The sequence below is a fragment of the Mesitornis unicolor genome, unplaced genomic scaffold, assembly GCF_000695765.1.
Source record: "Mesitornis unicolor isolate BGI_N332 unplaced genomic scaffold, ASM69576v1 scaffold22280, whole genome shotgun sequence".
Classification (NCBI taxonomy): Eukaryota; Metazoa; Chordata; class Aves; order Mesitornithiformes; family Mesitornithidae; genus Mesitornis; species Mesitornis unicolor.
The window spans coordinates 11,085-33,590 of NW_010156536.1; the positions used below are offsets into that span (position 1 = coordinate 11,085).

Sequence of the window (22,506 nt, forward strand, 5' to 3'; positions counted from 1 at the left end):
AATCATCTCCTGTTTTTGAATTAAAAATATTTTTATTTTACCACTACTTGACTGCCTTGTTAGTATCTCACATATCATAATTTATTGTGAAGTGAAATTATTCCTTGCTATTTAAAAATTCATCTAATCCTTTTTGAAACTACATGATACATTGCTCAAGTTACATTCCTTAGAGTTTAAACGCTTTGTAAAATGTAATGAATGAACTAATTATACGGTAATACAAAAATAAAATTACAATTTCCATGAAATGCTAGCACTGTTGAAGATAGTGATTCAGAGAATGATCTGTGAGTGAAGTTATAAAACTATTTAAAGAGCTTTATAGCATTTGCTTACCCTTTCTGTGTCTTGACCTGGAGAAATGTTTTTTGTTCTTTAAATGTGCCAATTGTACAGTTTCTTTCTCTTTATGGTATCCGTATATGGTATCCGTATCCGTATACTAATAGAATCTCAGAAAAATACAGTTTTATTTGTTCTTGTTGCAGTGAAATGTCTAATAGGAATAGCAGTAATTGATGTTGGGTTTGTGTGTTTTGATTTTGCAAATTCATCTGAAATTCATAATTATGTTCCAAGCTCCACATCTTACAAGGAACTAGACATTGGGCTGAGGTTTCAACATTGTTACTAGAATAAAATGCAATCAGTCAAGGGATGTTTTACTTCATCTTTGGGCACTGTAGATGTCCCTTCTCAATACTTGTCGTAGTGACACTTGTGTTTACTTATGCTTGTTACGGGAAAAGGTAGTAATTGGCTTAGATCTCTTCCTCCACAATTAAAATAGCGGGGGGAGATGGCGGGAAAAATGTAAATCTGTGTGCTCCAACCTCTATTTGTTATTACTACACACCTTACTTTTATCCTAATACACGTTAGTAAATGTGTTGACTGAATTCCTGTAGTAGACTGCTGCTGTACTATGTAGATATGAGTACAGAACAACCATATGCAAACAGTAGCATAGAAGTGATTTATAGGGAACATGAACTCAGAGACCAAGGAAACTGAAGACACTTCAGTGATTGAAAGCAGTGATTTCAGAAACAGATTGTAACCAAGGATTGCTTTTATTGTTTTTTCATTGAAGGTGATTTTGCAACTCCTCGAGCTATTTTGACAGGACATGACTATGAGATCACCTGTGCTACCATTTGTGCTGAACTTGGCCTGGTAATAAGTGGTTCAAAAGGTAAGGTAGCTGTTGTCATTTCTTCTTGTTCATGAAGCTATAATCCTAATGCAATAAAAATATAGTCTCAGGTGGCAGTATTTATTAGCTTTATGGTAGTTTCATTTCTAGCCTTGTTGTAGTTGCTACAGAATTTGAAACCTCTTTTTAAACACGTTAAAGCTCATGATTATTGACATTTACAAGAAGAGGCAGCCACATCAGTTTCCTTGTTAGGGCCTACTGATTACTGTTTCTTTTTGTGGGTTTGGTTTTTGTTTTCAGTGTAATTGCAAGCACACATTGTTGGTTCGTGTCCAACTTTCCATCTCCCAATACCCCCAGGTCCTTCTGTGTGGGGCTTATCTCAGTCCCTTTATTTCCTAGCCTGTATTGATTCTATTGATTCTGAGGGTTGCCCTGGCCCAGGTGCAGGACCTTGCCCTTGGCCTTGTTGAACCTCATGAGGTTCATTTGTGCCCACTTCTTGAGCTTGTACAAATCCCTCTGGATGGCATCCCAGCCCTCAGGCATATCAACCACACTAGTCAGCATGGTGTCATCCACAAGTTTGCTGAGAATGCACTCGGTCCCACTGTCTGTGTCACTGATGAAGATATTAAACAGTACTGATCCCAGTGTGGACCCTTGAGGGGCACTGCTCATCACTGATCTCCATCTGAACATTAGGACATTGACCACTACACTCTGGGTATACACTTTTAGAGTACCTGCATATGTATATTCATCATACTTAACTGTGTGTATCTTCATATTCTGAAGAACTTATTTTAGGATTCACTACATTTATTTTTGCACTCTCAAAATTAACCACTACCAGTTTTAAAAGGAAGTACACAAAAGAAAATTTGATAGGTCTCTAACTAGTTTTGATAGTGCTCTAAAATACCTTAATACAGAGCTTTTAAGGGGTAAGCTGTTAATTTTACTCTCTGGCACCCTTAAAGTCATAGACTTTCCACTTAGATGTGGTAAAAATCATTATAAAGTATTATAATAGTGATTACCTAAGTCGAAGTCATTACTTATTATTTGATATATGATATCTTTAAATAAGAATGTAAATTAATAACTAGAGATTTTATTCTGTCTCATTAGAAGGACCATGTCTCATACATTCTATGAATGGAGATCTACTGAGGACATTAGAAGGTCCTGAAACAGAAGGTCCTGAAAGTTGTTTGAGACCGAAACTTATTCAAGCTTCAAGAGAAGGTCACTGTGTCATATATTATGAAAACGGCCTCTTCTGTGTGTTCAGTGTCAATGGGAGACTTCAAGCCACTATGGAAACAGATGACAAGATAAGGGTGAGTGTACTCAAATGTGTGCTAAGTACTGTCAGTTCTGGTATCAGGAAAAGCTATCCATGTTGGAGTTGTGTAGCGCTTCTTTCCATAGCCAGGCCATAGATATATATGGTACTAAGTCATAACAGCAGCATTCTGAAAAGAATGTAGTTAAGGGGACCAGGTACTACTAATAGTAGTTTTTAATTTTAGATTAACTCTGTTTGTATAGTAAGGAATAGCCTATAGGCATTTTCTTGAGCTGAAGACTATAAATTTTATATATATATATTGCTGACCAGAAGAAGTTGGGCTCCTTCTTTACTTTTTAATCTAAAGGCAGGAGGTTGTTGTACATGCAGTTTTGGATGTTGGCCTTTCCTTTTCTGACATCTCTGTCTTCATTCCGTCATCTTAGGCTGAGATTGTGTGTGTTGTGCTGAGCTTCAGGAAGTTTATAGGCAGCTCTTTAGTCCTTAAAAGTCTCTTTGGCAGTTGCTGAGCAGGCAGGTAGGTTCCACATCTTTAGCTGCAAGAGACATGAAACAAGTCCAAAACTATGCAGGAGGCATTTTAAGCTTTTATGGCTTTATGGAATTTATTTGATAATACAAAATGCAGGGTTTTTGACAGTTCCTATGAAATAGTACCGATGAAGCAGAGCAGAACCTGCCAGCTATACTGCAGTGAAGCAGAAATGTCAAAAGAATATTTTCCTTGAATTAAAAATATTGCCACTTTTTACTTGAATGTGAAAGAAAGGAAAGGGAAGGGGGGTGGGGGGAAAGCATTACCAAATCTACTAGGAAGTTATAGAATGCAGTAGAGACATGAAGCAAGACCACATTGCTGGGTCAGCATTCAGACTACCTGGATTATCTGAAGTTATGGTCTCCATGCCAGTAGTTGTGGTCTGAGAGACACAGAATCACAGCATGGTTGAGGCTGGGGGGGACCTCTGAAGAACATCTGGTCCAGCCCCCTTCTCAAAGCAGAGCCATCTAGAGCCAGTTGCCCAGGTCCATGTCCAGACTGTTTTTGAATATCTCCAAGGATGGAACCTCTCTGGTCAACCTTTGCCAGTGCTTCGTCATCCTTATAGTAAGGAAGTGGTTCCTACATAAAACTATTTAAGTAGTTAAGATCAGCCGGAGGAGCCTTGTGTTGTAAGCATATAGCAGTACTACATCTCCAAGCTGACTTTCATAATCTGACGGGAGAGCCCAGAAACTCAGCTACTGGGATTTCCAATGTTCTCATGAGTTCAAAACTCTCAAAAGTTTCTTCTTTATTTGGAGTAGATGTTTCAGGGAGAAAATGCCTCTTTGTCCTCATGTTCGTTTTATAGTATTATCGAAATTCTTTAAGATGTTGTGCAATATTGTGTTTTAAAATTTGCATCTTCTCTTGATTGTATTCATATTAATGTTTAAGATGGAAGAATACATCAGTATATTTGAATGAATTTTTGTCTTCATTATTTCCATTTTGTAACTGACATTGAACAGTGAATTCTCCATTTGCACTGAAGTCTCTAGTGTAGTTCAGTTTCATTTCACTTAAAACCTTCTAAAACTCTGTTGTGTACTATATTCTGTTAATCCAGCATCCATGCGTTTTCAAAATGTGAAATACATTGATGGTGGAATATGCAGAGAGAACTCTCTGTGTAGGTCTCTCTTCCTTAAGTGAGAGTGCTGTTTGCAGGGGTGGGAGGGCATTCAATCTTTGGATGCTATGGCAGCCACAGGTGTGGATTTGAGGCTGGAGAAATGAAGTAGGAATGTGTATATTTCTGTCCCAACCCACTTTTTCAAAGTTATTGTAGACTGTTATTTCAGTTTTTAATTTTTCTTCAATTCCCAGAAATTGTACCTTTGGCTTTCCTTGTACAAATGCTTTTGAGATTTTTCAGCCTTCATCCCAGTGCTTTCCATAAAGCACGTACATATCACAGTGTTTTCTCTTTTTACAATAATGAGGTTGATAATCTGTCACCTTCAGTTGTGATTATGCTGCCAGCTAGGCCAGCAAATCTTTAACATAACTAGAAATCCCCTGCTGGCTAAAACAATTTCTGCAGTGTTTCAGTCAGTACGCACAGCTTTAGGAACATTGCTAGAGGCAATGGGAGTTCCACTCTCTGTGGGCCAGAATTACCTATGTACAGGCGTTTGGGTTTTATTTTGCTTTGTTTTGTTTTCTTTCTCTCCCAGTGGTCCCCGTTGGGCTTTACGTTTAAACGATCTACAGAGTCTTTCCCAGTGCTTCTGCACTATATCATGTGAGAAGGCAAGTGGCAACTGCATGATGAAAGTAAAGTAGGGGCATTTAAAATGAATAGTACCTACCCATGGGCTGTGCTGACAAACACTTTTCTTTGGTTTTTGCTCGAGGAGGATAGAAAAGGGAAGGAAAAGGTTGCGAGTGTTGAATCCTTAATGTAAAATTCTAGTTTCTATTTTCCTATGTCCTTGTGAACCTGTATTTCAGAACGTTACTGACAAAACTAGCAGTTTTCAATAGTGATGTTTGGAACAACATTCTGATTTTCTTTCTTGTATTCTTGTGCTAGAAAACTGCAGGAAAAATTTCAGACGCTCTGGGGAAATTCAAAGTCTAATCAATGCCTTCCACCTGTTTTTGTTTTAAATACTGTATTGCTCAGTGGAGCTTAGGCGTATCGCAGTACATCTACCATGTAATGTTTAGATGTCTTAATGAATAACTTAACTCTAAATAGTCTTCTTGTTCTGAGAAGTAAAGTTATTTTACCCTAAACAAAGACTGTATGCTGTTTCACCCAGAGGAACCAATTTATTTTCCTTTCCTGACTCTGTTTTGAAATGTGGAAGTACCCACAAGACTCCTGCTGCTGTGAACCAGGGCTGTCACAGCGTCAGCTCTGCCTCTTTACAAAGCACTGCCTTTCAAAAATCTGAGATGTTAAAAGGGATTTGTGCAAAGTTTTGAGACTTTCCAAGGAAATACAAGTCAGAAATGCAGCTTTTAGAACATTGCTGAAATTGTGCACTTTGGGGATTATTTGAGAGTCTGAAGCTCATGTTGTGAGAAAGCTTAGTTGCAGAGTTGTTTCAGTTTCATACCTAGCAGAATTGTAGATAAACTACTCTGGGGAAAAGCAGAACAGTAAAATTGATTCATGTCGTCTTCTGTACCAGTTGGAGTACTTGGGAGTAAAAGCATCCTTTCGTTTGTTAAATCTTGAAGGGCATGTCATGAAACCAAAATGTTGACAGGGTGACCTTTTTCTTCCTTCCTTCCTTCCTTCCTTCCTTCCTTCCTTCCTTCCTTCCTTCCTTCCTTCCTTCCTTCCTTTCTTTCTTCATATATATATATATATATGTATGTGTGTGTGTGTATATATAGGCAAGTGGATGAGAAATTTATTCATAAACAATAGAAATAAATAAATCAAAATCTTGTCTTCATGACAAGCCAATGACTTGGTAAAATTGCACAGGTATTAGTAAGGGTTCAAAGCCTATACTTTATTTAATCAAAAGATCACAAACTCCCCCTTCATTTTGCAGGTAGTGGAAGAGTTAAAGATTAATGGCTTTAATTTGCCTTTTAATATAGCATTTCTTCAGTGAAAGCCTCAAGTATAAAATTCAAGTGAACCGTGACCATAAGGTTAATGGATTTTCATCAGCTGAATTTTATAAGTGTAGCAAATAATTATTTGTCATGGTCTTCATTGCGATTTGAAAATAGCCTTAGGAGACTGCCATTGCTATAGAGAAAAAAACCACCCAATATTGATTTTTGCTTCTAATGAATAATCGTTTTAATAATTGTGTGTGGTATGTTAGATCTCATGATCATCTTCTCAGTTTGTGAAAGTTCTAGATAATTGTCAGTCTTATCTCTGTTTTCTACCCCTTTCTTACTGAAAGAGGGTCTTATAAGAGGGTCTCTGAAGCGGTTTTTAAGCTCCTTGCGGCTGTGCTTTGGGAGATGCTTAGCATATTTTTGTAGGCTGGTAGAAACAATCACAGAGACAATTTATGGTTGGAACATTTGGGGGTTTTTGCGGGAGAAGCTTCAGCTCAGAATGCTCAGCTCTAACCTTGCTTATTATTCAATTTTCCATAGTTAGAAATGGTTGGAAAAGACCCCATGTATTCTGCTATATTCTTACTATATTTACATGTATGTGTTGTCATCTTAATTCAAAACACTACTGATCATATTTTTTTATCAATGTTACAATATTTTGTTTACAGTATATTTCAATTACATTAATTTTGAAGTTCTTGTGTGAAGTAAAATTTTAGCAATGTGAGCCATTCTTATTACTTGGGAGTTGTTGCAGTGAACACTCAAAATTGATAATATAAAAGATCACCTATAGAAGCTCTATCTTAATGTACGTGTTGCACATCATGTAATTCTTAAAGGATATATTTGACATCATAGTAATTGAGTACAGCAATACAAAAAATACAGGTGTGCAATACATCTGACTTCAATTATTGCTGTTCATGAAGCAGTATCTTACATAGACTATATTTTGGTTTCTAGGCTTGTCAGCAGTCTGTATGAACACTTTAATGTTGCATGAATGTAACATTTTTCTGTTTTCATTTCTCCCATTTTTGTGGTATATGCACTATAAATTCTGTATATTAAAAAACCAACAACTTCCTTTTCTCGAGGAATTTGAAGTCACAGTATGTTACAAGTTTTGCATATTGAAAACCTGTAGAAGCAGAGAATGCAAGTGCCAAAATACTTGCAGACTTCAGCACAGAGAGCATCTTGCATATGTTTGCAAGATCCTGTCTTCAGTTCTTTCCACTGTTTCCTACATTTAAAATCTTTGAGCTGGAATTTTGCATGTAGACTATCCTCTTGAGGAAATTTCCTTGCGTTCCAGTGACAAAGTTTTAGTTAAAGTGGATCAGTCTATTTGTAGAACATGCGTGTTTGGAATGTAAAAGCCGTTGCTCTGAATATCCTCCCTTCTTGCGTTGTTCTGTTGAAAAGTTTTGTGTCTTGCTGCCTTGGGTCAGGAAGCTGAAGTTTATCACAGATTAGTCCTGGTGTGAAGGATGTGTATTCTGTTGAAAAGCTGCCTAAGTTTAGCTGATTCACAAATCTCAGGTTAAATGCATTCAGTAGATAGTGTTCAGCATCTACATTCTGTACTGAACATCTGTAGCCCAGGGATGCAGAGTTTTCCCCTGCAACCAATCACCCTCTACAGTGAGGTGCACAGAAATGCCATGGCAAGAAATGAGGGGAGCCGATCCTGGATGAGGAAGGGGAAGGACCGATGGAGAGGAAGTGGAGGAAGAAGGGAAGAATCAAGGATGGAACCAAGGAGAGAATGAAAGAGATGTTTGCAAGCGACAGCAACAGCGAAGTAGAGATGGGAATGTAGAAACTTGTTAGAGGCTGGGAGAAGACAAGAAGAGGCAGAAAGGAGTGAAGGAAAAATAGGAATTGGAAGTAGGAACAATGGAGGGAAGGATTAGGTAGGACCAGGTGTTTAATGCTAGATAATAGTGCTTCAGAGTAGCAAAGTTCCTTATTTTCCTTTTGATAACAGCAAATCATCCAGCAAACAACTAGCAAAGTTGTTCTCACCGTTCTGTGTGCTCAAATGTAGAGGTTGATAGGCTGCTGCTCTGACAGAATAGAGGTAGAGAGAAGAGAAGGTTAAAAACAGAAGTCAAGCTGGGGAGCAAAAGTCAGAAAAAGAACTGAGAAAAAGAATCTGGAAACAGGAAGAGAGAGTATAGGAAAAGGTTTGTGCTTACGGGAGTTATTAATAGTGGTCCAAACTGTAGATTTAAGGGTCTTTATCTTGCTGGTAGTTCGTGCTGATGTCATTCCATGTGACAGAATTCACTCAACTTTTTGGTTTTGTTTTCCTGGAAAACCCTACAAACCCTTCAGTTTTCCCAGACGGTTGGAAGATGAGACTATAAAATCAGGGCCGGGTATCATCTACTGCTTAAGTTTCTTTTCTGCATGGCAGCAGGACAGAGTCTTCTTTTCAGGAGAAGTTTTGTACTCTTCAGGGAGCTGAATGCAGAACTGCTATTCAGGAAACCCCGCAGTATGAGACCTGTGGGGTACTCACTGAACTACTTTCACTTTGAAACGGATAAAACTATTTTGCATTGTAATGAATTTCTGTCATTGTTTTCCCTGCAGAAGGCATCAGCAGGCTCAAAAAGAGATTAAGAAAATTCATAGGCATCATGTCTGTAAATAGATACTAAAGGGAATGGACAAAAATACACTTCCTGATATTCCTGATCCAGAAATTGTGAGTGCTGGAAAGCACAAGGGGAAGGGACTGTAGAGTGGCCACCATCAGAGCATCTCTTGCTACCACTGTTGGTGATACAACAGTGGATCATGCTCTACCTGACCCCATAGGGCATCTCTTATTTTAATAAAATTTAAAGTTCAGTTTGGCTTATTTAAACTGGCAAAATCCCACCTTAAGAAATATTTCTCATGCTTCCAGTCATCTTAATATCTGATAGTATCATCTGCTATAACCATCAGGTAACTGAGGAAAGTAGCTGTTCTTCCAGATACTCACTATGTATCATGATCTTTTCTAGTAGCACACAAGAAACATCAAAATAGATTGAAGACTCCTGTTTCAAGAAGTCTTCACTGTGAAAACTAATGTTATCAAATATTTATTTCTCCATGATCTGGATCCCAAATAAAGATTTTGGATATAGATTTGCCATCAGTCTCCATGATCCATGCAAAATCAGGCTATAAGCCATTGAATTTGTCACAGGTGGTTTAAAGATAGATGATGAAAAGATACACAGTCCCTATTAAGAGGGGTGGATCATTATCTTATTATTCCAGAGGAGGAATCTGAAAACACTGGTCTAAATTAGTTCTGGTAATTTGCATAACATTTCAGTTCCCTCTATCATTCAGCCCTTTGCCAGAGAGACGAGGATAGCTTCTGCTAGGCTAGTATTAAAGACACTGGGGAGAATCTCAGGTACTATATTTTAATGGCAGTGCTGCTGGATCTTGTAAATCTAGCTAATGAGAAGAGTGATTTCTTTAGCTGACCTCATGTTATATCTTTGGAATATGGAATAAATCACAGGCAAGGTAAAACTTAACTAGTGACATCTAATGTATTAGGGAGACTTGGGCATAGCATTGTTAATTCTAATACTCTTTAGAGTAACATAACAATAACGTTGCTTCCCAAAAGCTTGTATTGATATCAACTCTCCCTAGACATTCAGCTGTCAATATGAAACTTTAATGAAAATAAAAGAGAGGAATAAGAGCAACATCTCTTCATCTGACAAATATCCATGTGATTTTCCCCTAGGCAATTCAGCTGAGTCGAGATGGACAGTATCTGCTCACAGGTGGAGACAATGGAGTTGTAACCGTGTGGCAGATGTGGGACCTCAAGCAGCTTTTTGCTTACCCAGGGTGTGATGCTGGAATCCGATCCATGGCCCTGTCGTATGACCAAAGGTTAGAGCAAAGTCTGGTCTTCATAAGAATTTCAGAGAATATATACTTACAATTAAATTGTATTTATCTTTTTCTTCTGATTTTTTATTTTCTGTGGAACACACATCCTGGTCATTATATTGAGAATTTTGTGCTTGCATGAGTTTCTTTCTAGCATGTCATATTTAGGGCAGATAATCTCTTTTAGGATTTCAGCTTCTGGGGGAATGATAGGTTGAATTATTGGCCTGTGCCAACATACAGTGTGGATCATGTGGCAGTGGAAGGCTACATGTGTGCTTTTTGTGTTTCTTCTTTCACTTAAGATACAAATCACATTCCTAATTCAAGACCTTTATGTTAAAAATAGAACAGTCAGAATAGTTGCACAATAAGACTCCTTCCACACATCCATATTTTGCTAAAGCTAATATTAATTTTTGTTATAGAAAGGTTATTTTATCCACATAAAACATGACCCTCCTTGAAGATTCCTTCTACTGAAGACCATCAGTTAATACTTTTACTGGATTTTTACATTACACTTTTTAATGTGGCTGTGTTTAAAAGTCCTTCTGTGTGTTTATCACAAAAATATTGTTTGTTTCTGGATGTTTACCATTTCATTTGTGCAAGTTTAGCTTGCAGGCTAGAATTTTGTTTGCTTTGGTGTGTTTGCTTAGTGGAGTTCCTGTGCGCTTTTCAAGCAGATGTGGGTCCTGAATCTCTTAGGGTGTCTACATTGTGCAGTAAAGCATATTGATGAGACTCTTAACCTTCCACTTACTGAAGTCCATCCTGAATGTTTTAACACTTTTACCTGGACTGCATTTCTAAAGCTTACGTAAAATGAACTTAAAAAAAAAAAAAAAATCCAAGCCAGCAAAATCTGTGCACTTAATCAAACATCGAAAAACTTCTCGTTAAGCAAAATCAGAGATTATAGGCATTTTGGAAAAACCAATTTGCCATTAAAAAGCCCCTGCCATTAAAAGTATTTCAAAAGCTGGAGTTACAGCTTTTGAATTTTGGACCTCTTAAATGTATAAAGAGAGAATCTTTAAACTATTTGAAATGTAATATGGACGTCTATAAATTCAACCGTATGCTTAAGTTAGGAACCTATTTGCTTTGGGTTTGAAGACACAGAAACTTGGAAGATACTTACTCAGAGTATTTTACTGAGTAATTACTCAGTAATTGCTGGTAATTGTCAGAGTAATTTATTTGGTATGTCTGAATGTATGTGTGTAAAAAGAAATTTAAACTTAATGCATAATCAGAACGGTGATGTTGAAATGAAATAGTGGGATACTATCAAAATGCAACCTTTTGGTGATCTCATATTTAGTCTTTGTTTGGAAGGAAAAAATACAGCTTTTTACTCTGAATACATTTTTTTTATTCTGAGGCTTTTCCCCTAAAATGCCAGAATTTTATACATCCTCATACTTTTGATTTTTGTAAAACTTCAATATGAGATGGTAAAAAAAATGATGCAGAACGCTTGTAGCTGTGTGCTAACGTCAGGGTCATGGCTTTTCAAACAGACATAAATTTTCTCTAGCAGTAGGCCAACGATAAGGAATTTAAAAAGAAAGAGTGACTCAGGGAGAAAGTACAGTGATTGCTTTCAGGAACTTTCAAAGCAGTCAAAACCTTTGGATTGCTTTCAAACCCAAATACTGACATTGCCAACTGTAGTCCCATGCCCACATCCAGTTCTTTCAGGTAGGTCATGTGCTTAAGTGGGAAAGGTGAAACCGAAACAGTTTCAGCCATCCTTCACTTTCCTGCTCCAGCAGGGCTTCATCCCACTCCCATACCCCCAATAAACCAACCAAGCAAGCCAAAAAATAATCCCAGGAAATCTGACGTGGCCTTGCAGGTCAGTGGAGCCTGGTAAACAATTCTGCTGTCTAACTTTCAATTGTAGCTTCAGGCCGACCATACAAAGTGTTGCATGGTGTTTTGTGATCTCTGTATCTTCTGTCAGAGCTGGTGCAGATGGCAATTTCAGCCAAATCAAGCTTGCTGGTCTCCTTGGAAACCCAAGATGGGAGCACCTAAAGCCTGGCTTTTCTGATACGTGGAGCACTGGCAGCTCCAGGAGTCTTTAGTGGATGTTGGTCGTTGCCTTGAGTTCTCATGCATGTTACTGATGCAGCTCTTTGGTCTGTTGACTCTTATGTCTGGATGTGATGTGGTTCACTAATGAATACGGTATTATTCTTTCTATAGGTGCATCATGACTGGCATGGCGTCTGGGAGCATAGTGGTTTTCTACAATGATTTCAATCGCTGGCACCATGAGTATCAAACCAGATACTGATCTTCACAGAGACCAGGATAAGCACTGATGTGGGCAGCTGTTGTCAGAGGGAAACTGAACACAGCACACAACATTGTTCCTTATAAATAGCTATATTACATGTGAATGTAACTCAAATTTGCTGGAAGAAGCAACCTATTTTTTAAAGTTAATTGCTATTTTTGTAGACATTGCTTGACTTTTTTGGGGTAAGGGCAAAGAAGCAGAAAAATGGCTGCTGGGTTCTGTAGTTAAAAAAATCTATATTTTTAGTCATAATGAGAAGTCTATTTTGATCCCTGTATGTAAAAGAATCCTAAAGTAAATACGGTTAAAACTCACGTTCTAGCTATATTATGAAGAAATGGATTTTCCATCTGAAACTTTGTCTATAACTTGAGGAATATATGATTTTAACATAATGAAAATGAATTATGAAGTTTGGGGAATTTAATCTGTGCTATCTGTACTACACTTTGTCTTGTACTTTTCCAAATGATTGTACTACATCAGCACCGCATTTTCTGGGAATCAATAGAAATATTTATATTATGATTAATGTAATTTGATACTTTGCAAATTGTTTCCATCAATGTTACTATTCAAGCATGTTTCTAGGCCTAGACAATTAGTTCTTTTTTAGTTGTATCTTTTTGTGCCGTTAGGACAGAGAAATCGGGAATGGAGTTTGTGTTACATCAAGTGTGAATCCTTCTAGTTTCTAGCTGGCATCTCCTTCAAAGCACACCAAAATGTGGATTGTTCCTCAAAATCAGAAAGGCTGTTTGAAGACTTCAGACTCAAGTTAGAAACCCACCCAGGCAGGTGTTTCTTAACCGGTGCAAGTACCAAAGCACACTTCTGCTGGTTGGCTGTGAAAGCACCAAGAAGGCAGGTGTTTGCTGGTGCACAGCGCCTGTACAACAGCGGGAGCAGCGGACTTGCAGGTGACAAGCCCCTGCAATGCTGTAGCACATGCCATATTCCTTTTCTGCTTATAGCAGCAATATCTTCTATATTTTGCTGTCACCAAATCCGGTCAGATCCTGCCCAATCGTGTTAAATTACCCCTTTCTTTTAGGAAATGAAAAATAATTTATATTAAGGAACAGTAAGTTATTTTGGTGTTGCGCAAATCTACTTTTCTACAAGATTGCTGTGCAGAATTACGTGAAAATATTTGTGAAAAGATCTGTTACTGTTTTGTAAGTCTGTATTGCATAAAAATCTTCTTAGTATGTTGTGATCTATATGAGTTGAACTTTACATTCCGTATCTGTATTGATACGTACATTTCTCTAGCTGCCTACTAGAGCAGTTCCTGTTTTTCTAAGCATTTAACTACTATGTCTTTCAGCAAAGATTTGGAATGAGAAAATTCAGTTTGAGTGAAGAAATTAAATAAAATTACATTTGTAATTGAGAGCTTCAGTGGAGTACTGGGTTCTTGTGATTCAATGTATATTCTCCATAGAGGAAAGAGATGCTGTGGCCAATGCATTTGAATTACTCTTGGTGTTTATGCACTGGTGACAAAGTTTTATGTCCTCTCTACATTTTTATACTGATATGGCTATGGTGGTATCAGTAGAGTTACATTTTTATGTTTTGTATAGCAGAAGTATGATCCGATTAAGTGAAGGCTATAGTTGTAATGTCTGTAGTAAGTGCCCAGTATATTGAGCAGTAACATTTGTTACGCAAAACTTGTAGTTCACACTTCCTTAAGTCCAACCACATTCGTACCCTTCTATCAGAAGATTTTGAGAGGAAACTGGTTTGCTCTTGAAGAGCAATTTCCATTTTTCTTGAGTCAGGGGTGGGTTTTCTAGGCTGGATGGAGGGAAAAAAAACCCAAAGCAAGCAAGCAAATGTTGCTGCCTGAAATGGAAAGCCTGAAAAATCTCTTTATGATCTGTTGCTATTAGGAAACACTCTGTAGTTGATAGAAGTAATAATCTGTGATTCTGGAGCCAAAATATTTCATGAGGAGTTGATTTGGTAGATTGTTTCTTTTAGTAAGGATCCTATTGAGCTTGAGATGCTTTCCCGAACTGAAAGCGTGACTGAGCTGAGTTCAGCCCGTGTGTGCTGATGGGCAGCTGTGTGATGCTATGAATGACTCCTTGAGGAAGCAGCAGCAGCGGTGCAGCGCAGTGTTTTCTATATTATGAGTCCTGCATCCTTCTGTGGAAAACCTTCACCTTCTGCTGTGTGAGCAAGCCTGTGAAGACACTCCCATTCTGGACAGCTGTGCTGGTAGTTTTGGTGAGTGGGAAGTACCTCTCCTTCTACAGGTAACCAAACACCTTGGGCACTGTACTGGGGACCAGGCTTGCACTTGGGATCTCAGCTTTGGCTGAACTAGTTCACGTCATGCTGTTTGTGATGAGGTGACAAAAAAGGGGTTAAATTTCCAACTCTTCAGGTATTTGTTAGTCTATTTGAGGCAGCACCTGTTAGGTCCCTTGCCTGGTCAGTGTTTAATCTACAGGGGCCAGGCATTAGCCTGAAGCTAGGCCTCAGTTAGCTGGTATTTGCAGAATGTTCCTGAAAAGAGGGAGCTGAGGCCTTTATTTCCTCCTCAAAGTTCAGAGGGAGCACTGATGAACAGCATATTTTTTAAATTACAGTCCAGGCTTTATTCTGTTCTGGTAAGCTCAAATGGACATGATGTTTGCTGCAGTTTATGACTGGTGCTCTGGAAAGCAGCTTTTGCTGCTGCTGAGAACAAGGCTGGTGAGCAGCAGTGCTGCAGGTTTGGTTTGTGGGGAAAGTCTTGGAGCAAGTAGCTTGAAATCCTTTCTAAGTTTGTGAAAACTGCTTCTATAAATGCTGTAGGGTCTGGCAAGAGATGACGGTGTGATCAGAGGGGTGGCTTCGCTGAAAGAGGTTCATGTTGTGGTGTTACTGCGAGCAAAGGTAAATGAATGTCGTCATACTTTGAGAATATTTCTTCAGTTCTTGGCTATGTTGTGCTGTGTGTGACCAAAAAGCTTCTACACCCGGAATGTGCCATGTGCAGAGTATATGTAATTATTACTGTTTCTGGTCCTGACATACTCTTCCACCCATCTGCAGCACTTTGTTTCTGCTGTAGACTGCAGCTCTGCTGGTTTAGCACAGAGCAGAATAACTGTCTGAAAGAGCTAATCTGATACCAAGATACTACAGAGTTTACTGTGGATGTTCTGCTGATGGAGCAGTTATTTCCTAGGAAAGGGAGAGTTTAATACTACTATGGTACAGTGGCAGCTGTTGGTGTTTTTTTTGGTTTTTTTTACAACTACTGTCAGAATTTGGCATGATTTTGGGGTTCTCATTGTAGTTGTAAAAATATACAAATTGATTTTCTATTTAGAAACATTATGGAGAACCTTTTCTGCTGTGGTGCTTTTAGTGTGTGGGATCAGACTGGGGATTTTTAAGGAGCAGTGGAGTTTGCTCAGTTACTCCACATACCTGAACAGCAGCAACAACAAAAATCTGACCCATGTTTTTCATACAGAGCTGGTGTCCTGGAACAAAAAATTGTTCTCATTTCTTTTAGTAGCAAAAGGAAATTCAAAACAGGGACTTATGTGGGAAACTAATTTTATTGCAACTTTAGGCCATAATTGCTGTTAAATATATTGAATCAGAATGGCCCAGATATGGTGACTATATAGAGTGTAGCTTTTGCATTTTATGTACTAAGTTTCGTATTAATAGAGATTTAAGTAAGTGTGCTTGTGTTATGGCATCTCTGTTCTGCTTTCTCTTTCACTTAGAAGTAATTCAAAGGGAATAAAAGATAACTATTTTGTTCTTAAGGGGCTGGCTGCATCCTAGTTAAATAAAACCAAAGCTGGGCCATTCTGTGGGTGTTGCTCTAAACCAGTGAGACCTTTCTTTCCCACATAAGGTTAGAATATTTGTGTAAAGCTTGAGATGAGTCACTTATTTGGATTCAACATTTCATGAAATCTAGTTTACTTTTATGCAGAACCAATCTAAGATCTTTAGTAAACTAATACAGTTTAATGATGCATTAAAAAACCAGGAAATGGTTTTTGATTTTGTTTAGATTTACTGAAATTCAACTGCATGTAACCTAAAGCCTTGCAGTTCAAATACAGGCAGTCTTATGAGGAAAACAAATTGGTTAAAGCACATAAAGTTTGAAAGAATAAATTCTAACGTGTATCCGTAAGTAGTTTATTTTTAGTTGTGATTTCTTATTATAAAGGAGCATGTTATTGTAAAGAGTATGTAAAATATTTCACAGCTTTTTATAAATTATGGGAAAGTACTTGCTATATACTAAATGCATGGAGTTTGATAATGTACTATTTTTTTTGAGTTCTTCTAATTTTTTGCTTCCCACTGTTGCGTTGTTCACTGTGCATCGTGAGCTCTGAGCTGCGAAATGCTATAGCGCAGCTAAGTCTCGTTGTGTGGTTGGAATTTGGTGTATTGGGCAATAGATCCAGTAATAGATGGATGTCTTTGCAGACTGCTCTTCCATTTTGCTTTTAGTCTTGTTTTTCCTGTGTGCTAGCAATGCTTTTTTCAAGCAAGCCCTGTAGCTGCAAAACCAAAATCTGACCACTACAGTCTGTTAATTTTAGTTGCTGCTTCCTCTTAGCTTCTCTTCTTCAACTTGTTCAGTGAGATGGGGGGGAAACTATATTGGCAGCTAAAACCAAGAGATCTTTGCTTAATAAATGAAAGTCCAATGAAAGATTTACTGATCTATGTAAATATTCTTAATGACCAGCTGTAAAAATGAGCCAATACTTCATGAACATAAGTAACATCATCATAAAACATCATCTACCTTAATGCTTTTTGACAATTATTGTAAATAGTTTTATAAGTTCAAGAAGGGGGGCAATTGTCTGTAAGGGTAAATTGTGATGGGAATCTCAGTGAACTTGGTGTTATGCTGATGTACAGCAACAGAAGATTCAGTTCTGGGATTTCAAACCTAGGACTGCGGGAAATGGCTCCATTGGGATCTCTGAACAACTGCTCGCTTTCAAAGGATCTAAAAAACTTGGATATTTTCAAGAATTATTTTTTTAAAAATTCTTTTTTTTAAAAATGCAGGCATGATAGCAGTTGTGCTGTCCCCATTGAGTATTTGAATAAAACCCTGACATTTAATCAATATCTATCAAAATGATACATGAATTTCAGCAACTTTTATGAAACAAAAAATTTGACAGTCCTCTTTGACAAAGGTGTAACTTGACTTTAGTTTCTTTAGTTGTTTCTTTCCCTTTATAGCAGATAACATAGTTCTGTTACAGTTTCTTTTCTGTTTTTTGCCTTATTCCAGCAACAGATGGTTTTACAAAGATTAAATGAAAGTGCAGTAGATAACAAACCAAACATAACACGTATGAGCCTTCATTAAGTGTTTTAGTGTTGACCAATGTGTATTTTATGTTTACGTTAAACTGTAATACCTTGAGCAACACAAACATACTGCCCATAGATTTAACATATGTGGAACTGAGTTAGGTAATGGAGTAGTGATACAACTTTCCTAAGGTCATACCTGGAGAGAAAAACTTGCCCAGATATCCTGTGTGTTTATCTGATTACGTTGGCCACATGAACATCTTTTCCAGCTGTCATCGCTGTTTTTAAATAGGTGTTTTGGCATATTCAATCAACTGCCTCTTCTCTGTGAATCAAAATACTTGACTAAGAATGTTTAGATGTTGATCAGTCATGAACCTAGCGACATATGTATGTCTTTGCTTTGTCTCAAGGAAAAAGAGAGTAATAATTTAGAACTGGCAGTTGTGTACCAGTTAAATTATCACCCTTTCTTTTATATATGCATGAGGGTTTGTGGAACACAACTTGTTAGACATCTCTGCTAATCTATGTCATTTTTTCCTTTGTAAATAAATATCTAGGCCTTGCACAGCTGAATAGCATCCTCTTAGAAAAAAAGAGAACTCGACCCAGCATTGATCACTCTGTTCCTCTTCATTTCTCCCAGTTCAGTAGTCGGTCACTGTCTTCTGCTGGGGCCTCCCTTTCATTGTGGTACGTGGCTGGTTAGCCCACTTCATCTGAAATTACACATCCTTTCTTTAGCTTAGTGACTTGTTACGGATTTACCAGCTGCATACACGGCTGGCTAATGCACTCTCACTAGTTTCTGTGCTGAGTAAGGTTAGTGTTACCTTCATATTTTTGCACTGTGCCAAAATATAAACATACATAATTTTATACAAAGCCCATTCTCATACCCTCTGAATATCTTGAACTTACTCCACTGAACCCATAACAAAGTTAATTCACAATGACTAGTTGTAACTCAGATCTTTTGGTGCTGATCTAGCCTAATGTTTTAATGGTAGTTTAAAAAATTTAGTACCTTTACTACCCTATTTTTTTTTTTTTGCCATCCTCTTTCAGCTGTACCATGGCCTTAAGTTATCAATTGGCATTTTTTGCTTTTAACTGCCTTTTCAAAAGGAAAAGCACTGATATTCAGTCATATTTTACCTATGTCTTCCATAGGAGTCAATGACCTTTAAAGGTTATGGGAATCCCTCAGATTAATTTTATGAAATCTTTTTGGTACGTACCTAACTGTTCAGTTTCTCCAAAGAGAGTAAGATGAGATTTTTCACTGACAAAACAACTGAGTTCTCAAAGAAATAAATGACTTTTTTTTTTTTAATGAAGAAAGTTTATTGCAGGTCTGTCTTTTACAATTCTAGTAGAAAGTATAGCTAAGAAAGAAAATTAACTATGACCAATTTGTAAGAACAAGCAAAGAAAATGAATAAGCTGAATACATACTATATTGAACTAAGCATTATGGTAAAGAGAAAGCCTCATCTATCTGTGACTGCAGATTACAGATAACTGCTCCCCAATCCTTGTTTCTAGTGCCTGCACCAGGTGAATAGGGGGATAGCACTGACAAACCTCTGATAAGTATTGATGGTGGCTGTTTGTAGTAGCGCCAATATCACCTCACCTGAGAACTGGGAACTGCTCCATCCATCCTAGCTTAGATAACATGCAGCAAGCTTTCTGTTCACAGGTCCAAGGCAATTTTATTTTATCTAATAGGTCATCTGAGTCTGGAGAAAGGTGTGGATGGGACACTTATGGTTAGGATAGAACATGGCTAGAACAAAAAAGGCTTCCTTGACTCCAGGCTTCGTTATAAATAAATGTCCAGTGCTTCTGTTTACATCCCAAGTCACTTTATTTAAATTCATATTACCTAATCACTACCCTGCAGCCTGCAAGTCCAATAACAAACTTGATGCAAAAACAACCATCCTTTCCTCTATCTCCAATGTTTGTCTCACAATATTTTACAGTTAGTCTACTAAAAAATTTTTTGTGAAAATTCGCCTCTTCAAGTTTAGTAGAAACTTGGGTAAAAATAGAGGAATCGGAATAGAAGGTGAGTTATCAGTTTTCTTCCCTTGTCTTCCTCTCCTGCTTTTCTGGGAATCCTCATCAGAAGAACAGAACGGGACCTGCTTGTAGAGGTGAGGCCAAGTAACTGTTCATCATCTCACTGCTTATATAAAAATATGGTTAGCTACACAATAAGTTAGTCTATTTAGAGCCCAAAGCTGTGTGAAATGCAGTTAATTAAACTAACACATGTAACTTAAAAATCATCTAACATTGCCAGAATCTTTCCCCTGCTGCTATTCTCAAGACAAGGGCAAAGGGCACTCAAAATACACATTCACTTGCCTGCTATGACAAGATCAGTCTCCCATGACAGAGCCTGCCTTGGGCTTGCCACAAGAGGGTGCACAGAAACTGAAAACAAATTGTCGTGTGAAATGAAAAGATTGTGGCAAGTGCAGGGAGCTTCAGCTGGATTTGGTTTCATCACACCTACGCACCAGGCTGATCCCCAGCAAACTCAGGAGACACTGAGGCAGGGAGCGTGGGGAAACTGAGTGGCTCAGAAGCAGCAGGGAAGAGTGTCCTGGACCCAGCCACAAGAGGATCATCAGCTGCAGCAGTAATTGCAGAGATTTTCTCCATTCCAGCTCTACCAGAGTCCTGACTGCGCTTGCTGCAGAAAATCTGACTCTCTTTATCTAGAGCTGTGTTCTAAAAACAAAGAAACAAAAAAACCCAAGGCAAAATATGAAAAACAGTTAAATTGAAGCCCTGTCTTAACTTCAGGGTTAAAACAATCTACAAGACATTAAATGCATGCAATAGAGCCAGAAAAAAAAAGGAGAAATAACATTAGAAATCTTATATAATTAATTGTAGCATTTTGTGGTGCTGACTTTGGAAAACATAAGGAAAACTTATCTTCCAGATGTATGTTTACCATGATAGTGTGAGTTTTAAATTGTCTTGCAAGTCTGACATGGAAAAAAAAAAAAAAAAAGACATGAGTCGTTATGATATGGCAGGAACTCTTCATACGAGCTACTAGAAAAATTATGTACCTGTGTTTTTGCAGCCACAAGGAGTCACATGATATTTAGTGAAAACTTACTTAATACCTTTTCTGTAACAAACCACCTGGAATGGAATTGTATCTGTTCATGAAAATGACATGGAAAAAAACCAAAACTAATGATTTTTTTTTTTTCCTATCTTAAAGTAAACCCTTTTCTGTTTATTGTTAAGAGTGGGCAGATGACCTCTCATGAAGCTGACATGGTGGCAGACCTGCATCGTTTCTGAATACTAGACTTAAATACTGGGTTACTGGAAAAAAAAGTAGCAGGTTAGAATGAAATCCGAGAACTCTCTAGTGCAGTAGTTGGATTATCTGAGTATGCAGTGTGCCTGCTGAAGGAGACAACTTTCATACCCTCTGAAGAATACTGTTATATTAGAATCATAGAACAGAATCACAGAATCATTATGGTTGGAAAAGACCTTTAAGATCATCAAGGCCTTAACATCATCATAAGTTTTTCCTAATGTCTAACCTAAACTTCTCCTGGTGTAACTTGAAGTATTTTCTTCTTGTCCTATCAGTTGTAACTTGTGAGAAGAGACTCACACCCACCTCTCTATAACCTCCTTTCAGGTAATTGTAGAGAGCAATATGGTCTCCCCTCAGCCTTGTTTACTCCAAACTAAACAACCCCAAGTCCCTCAGCCACTCCTCATAAGACTTATTCTCAAGACCCTTCACCAGCTTTGTAGCCCTTCTTTGGGCTCTCTCCAGCACCTCAGTGTCTTACACTGCAGCGAAAGCTAAACCCCAGTGTAATGTTTAATTGCTGGTGGAATGTCTGAATTGACCTAGAGGGAAATTTAGCAGTTCTAATTTTTCTAATAAGCATTAGCAGTTCTAATTGTCAAAAATATATGTCAAAATTGCTTTCTAAGACCTGGAGGGACAGCATAATTGGTCTTGTTTCACAGTTAGTTTGAAGGTTGATATTGATCATTATAAATCTACTTACCTCTTCGCTTAACTATTTACTTTGTGGAAGATCTTCAAGTACCAGCGGTAATACAGATTTAAGTTAATATAGATTAATTAAGTTCTTTGTAGTTTATTCAGTCATGAGAATGATGCGAGGTAGGCTTACTCTGCTCGTGTACAGCTTGGGCTTTCTACAGTAATCCACAGATGTGTGACACTTGAACTGAGGAGCAGAGCACAAATACATTCTTCACCTTTGTGGCACCCCCACATATGTATGACACTTAGGTGGAATTTCCTGTTTTGAGCTGGGATATGCTGGTTGCAAAGTAAGGTCAGGTGCTCTGCCTTTTCTTTAGCAATTCTTTCTTTTTTTTTGATTGCTTGCTCAGGAGGACTTGTTTTTCTATACACAAAAATGTCTATGTATTCTTAGTGGAGTTTGTCTAATACACTAAAATATGTAGTTTTTAGGTACTGGAATAATTTTCTGATACAAGTTAAATTTAGCATGTATTTTTTTCAGATGTGGTTTATTGCATCAAAGGCAAGGCAGAAATAAGATACTTATCCTCTCTTTTCCAAACTGATCATATAGCTTGGTAGCAAAACCTTGTTTCATTATGGAGTACCTAAACACAAATTTCTCTTCTACCCGACTTGGCAGAGAGCTGGATGTGTATCTCCAGTTTCTGAAATAGAGAACTTCTAGAATTTGCAAGTATACGGATGGTGGCTTGTTCAGGAATTGATGCCACACACTCCTACTGAAACTACTCTATTTTGTATAATGTGGCTGTGTGCTGGGGCAGGGGAGGTAACGAGCAGCCTC

The 22,506-nt window shown here is 37.8% G+C and overlaps 2 protein-coding genes across 4 annotated transcripts in view; one reads left to right on the forward strand and one right to left on the reverse strand.

Annotated features, from left to right (window-relative positions):
* Positions 1 to 1,096: 1,096 nt before the first annotated feature.
* On the forward strand, positions 1,097 to 12,627 carry LOC104547691 (lipopolysaccharide-responsive and beige-like anchor protein; the record flags this gene model as incomplete). The annotated part of the gene is made up of 4 exons (XM_010193500.1): positions 1,097 to 1,198; positions 2,297 to 2,508; positions 9,845 to 9,996; positions 12,217 to 12,627. Coding segments are annotated over 4 exons (557 nt in total), but the record flags the coding sequence as incomplete, so codon positions are not given.
* A 7,355-nt stretch (positions 12,628 to 19,982) lies between these two features.
* The window catches only part of DCLK2 (doublecortin-like kinase 2), an 82,069-nt gene continuing 79,545 nt past the window's right edge, over positions 19,983 to 22,506 (reverse strand). For all 3 annotated transcript variants that reach the window (XM_010193483.1, XM_010193476.1, XM_010193468.1), the window contains one exon: positions 19,983 to 20,386. In XM_010193483.1, the coding sequence (XP_010191785.1) occupies positions 20,165 to 20,386 (222 nt within the window). In that variant the 3' untranslated portion in view covers positions 19,983 to 20,164. The remainder of the gene's footprint in view (positions 20,387 to 22,506) is intronic.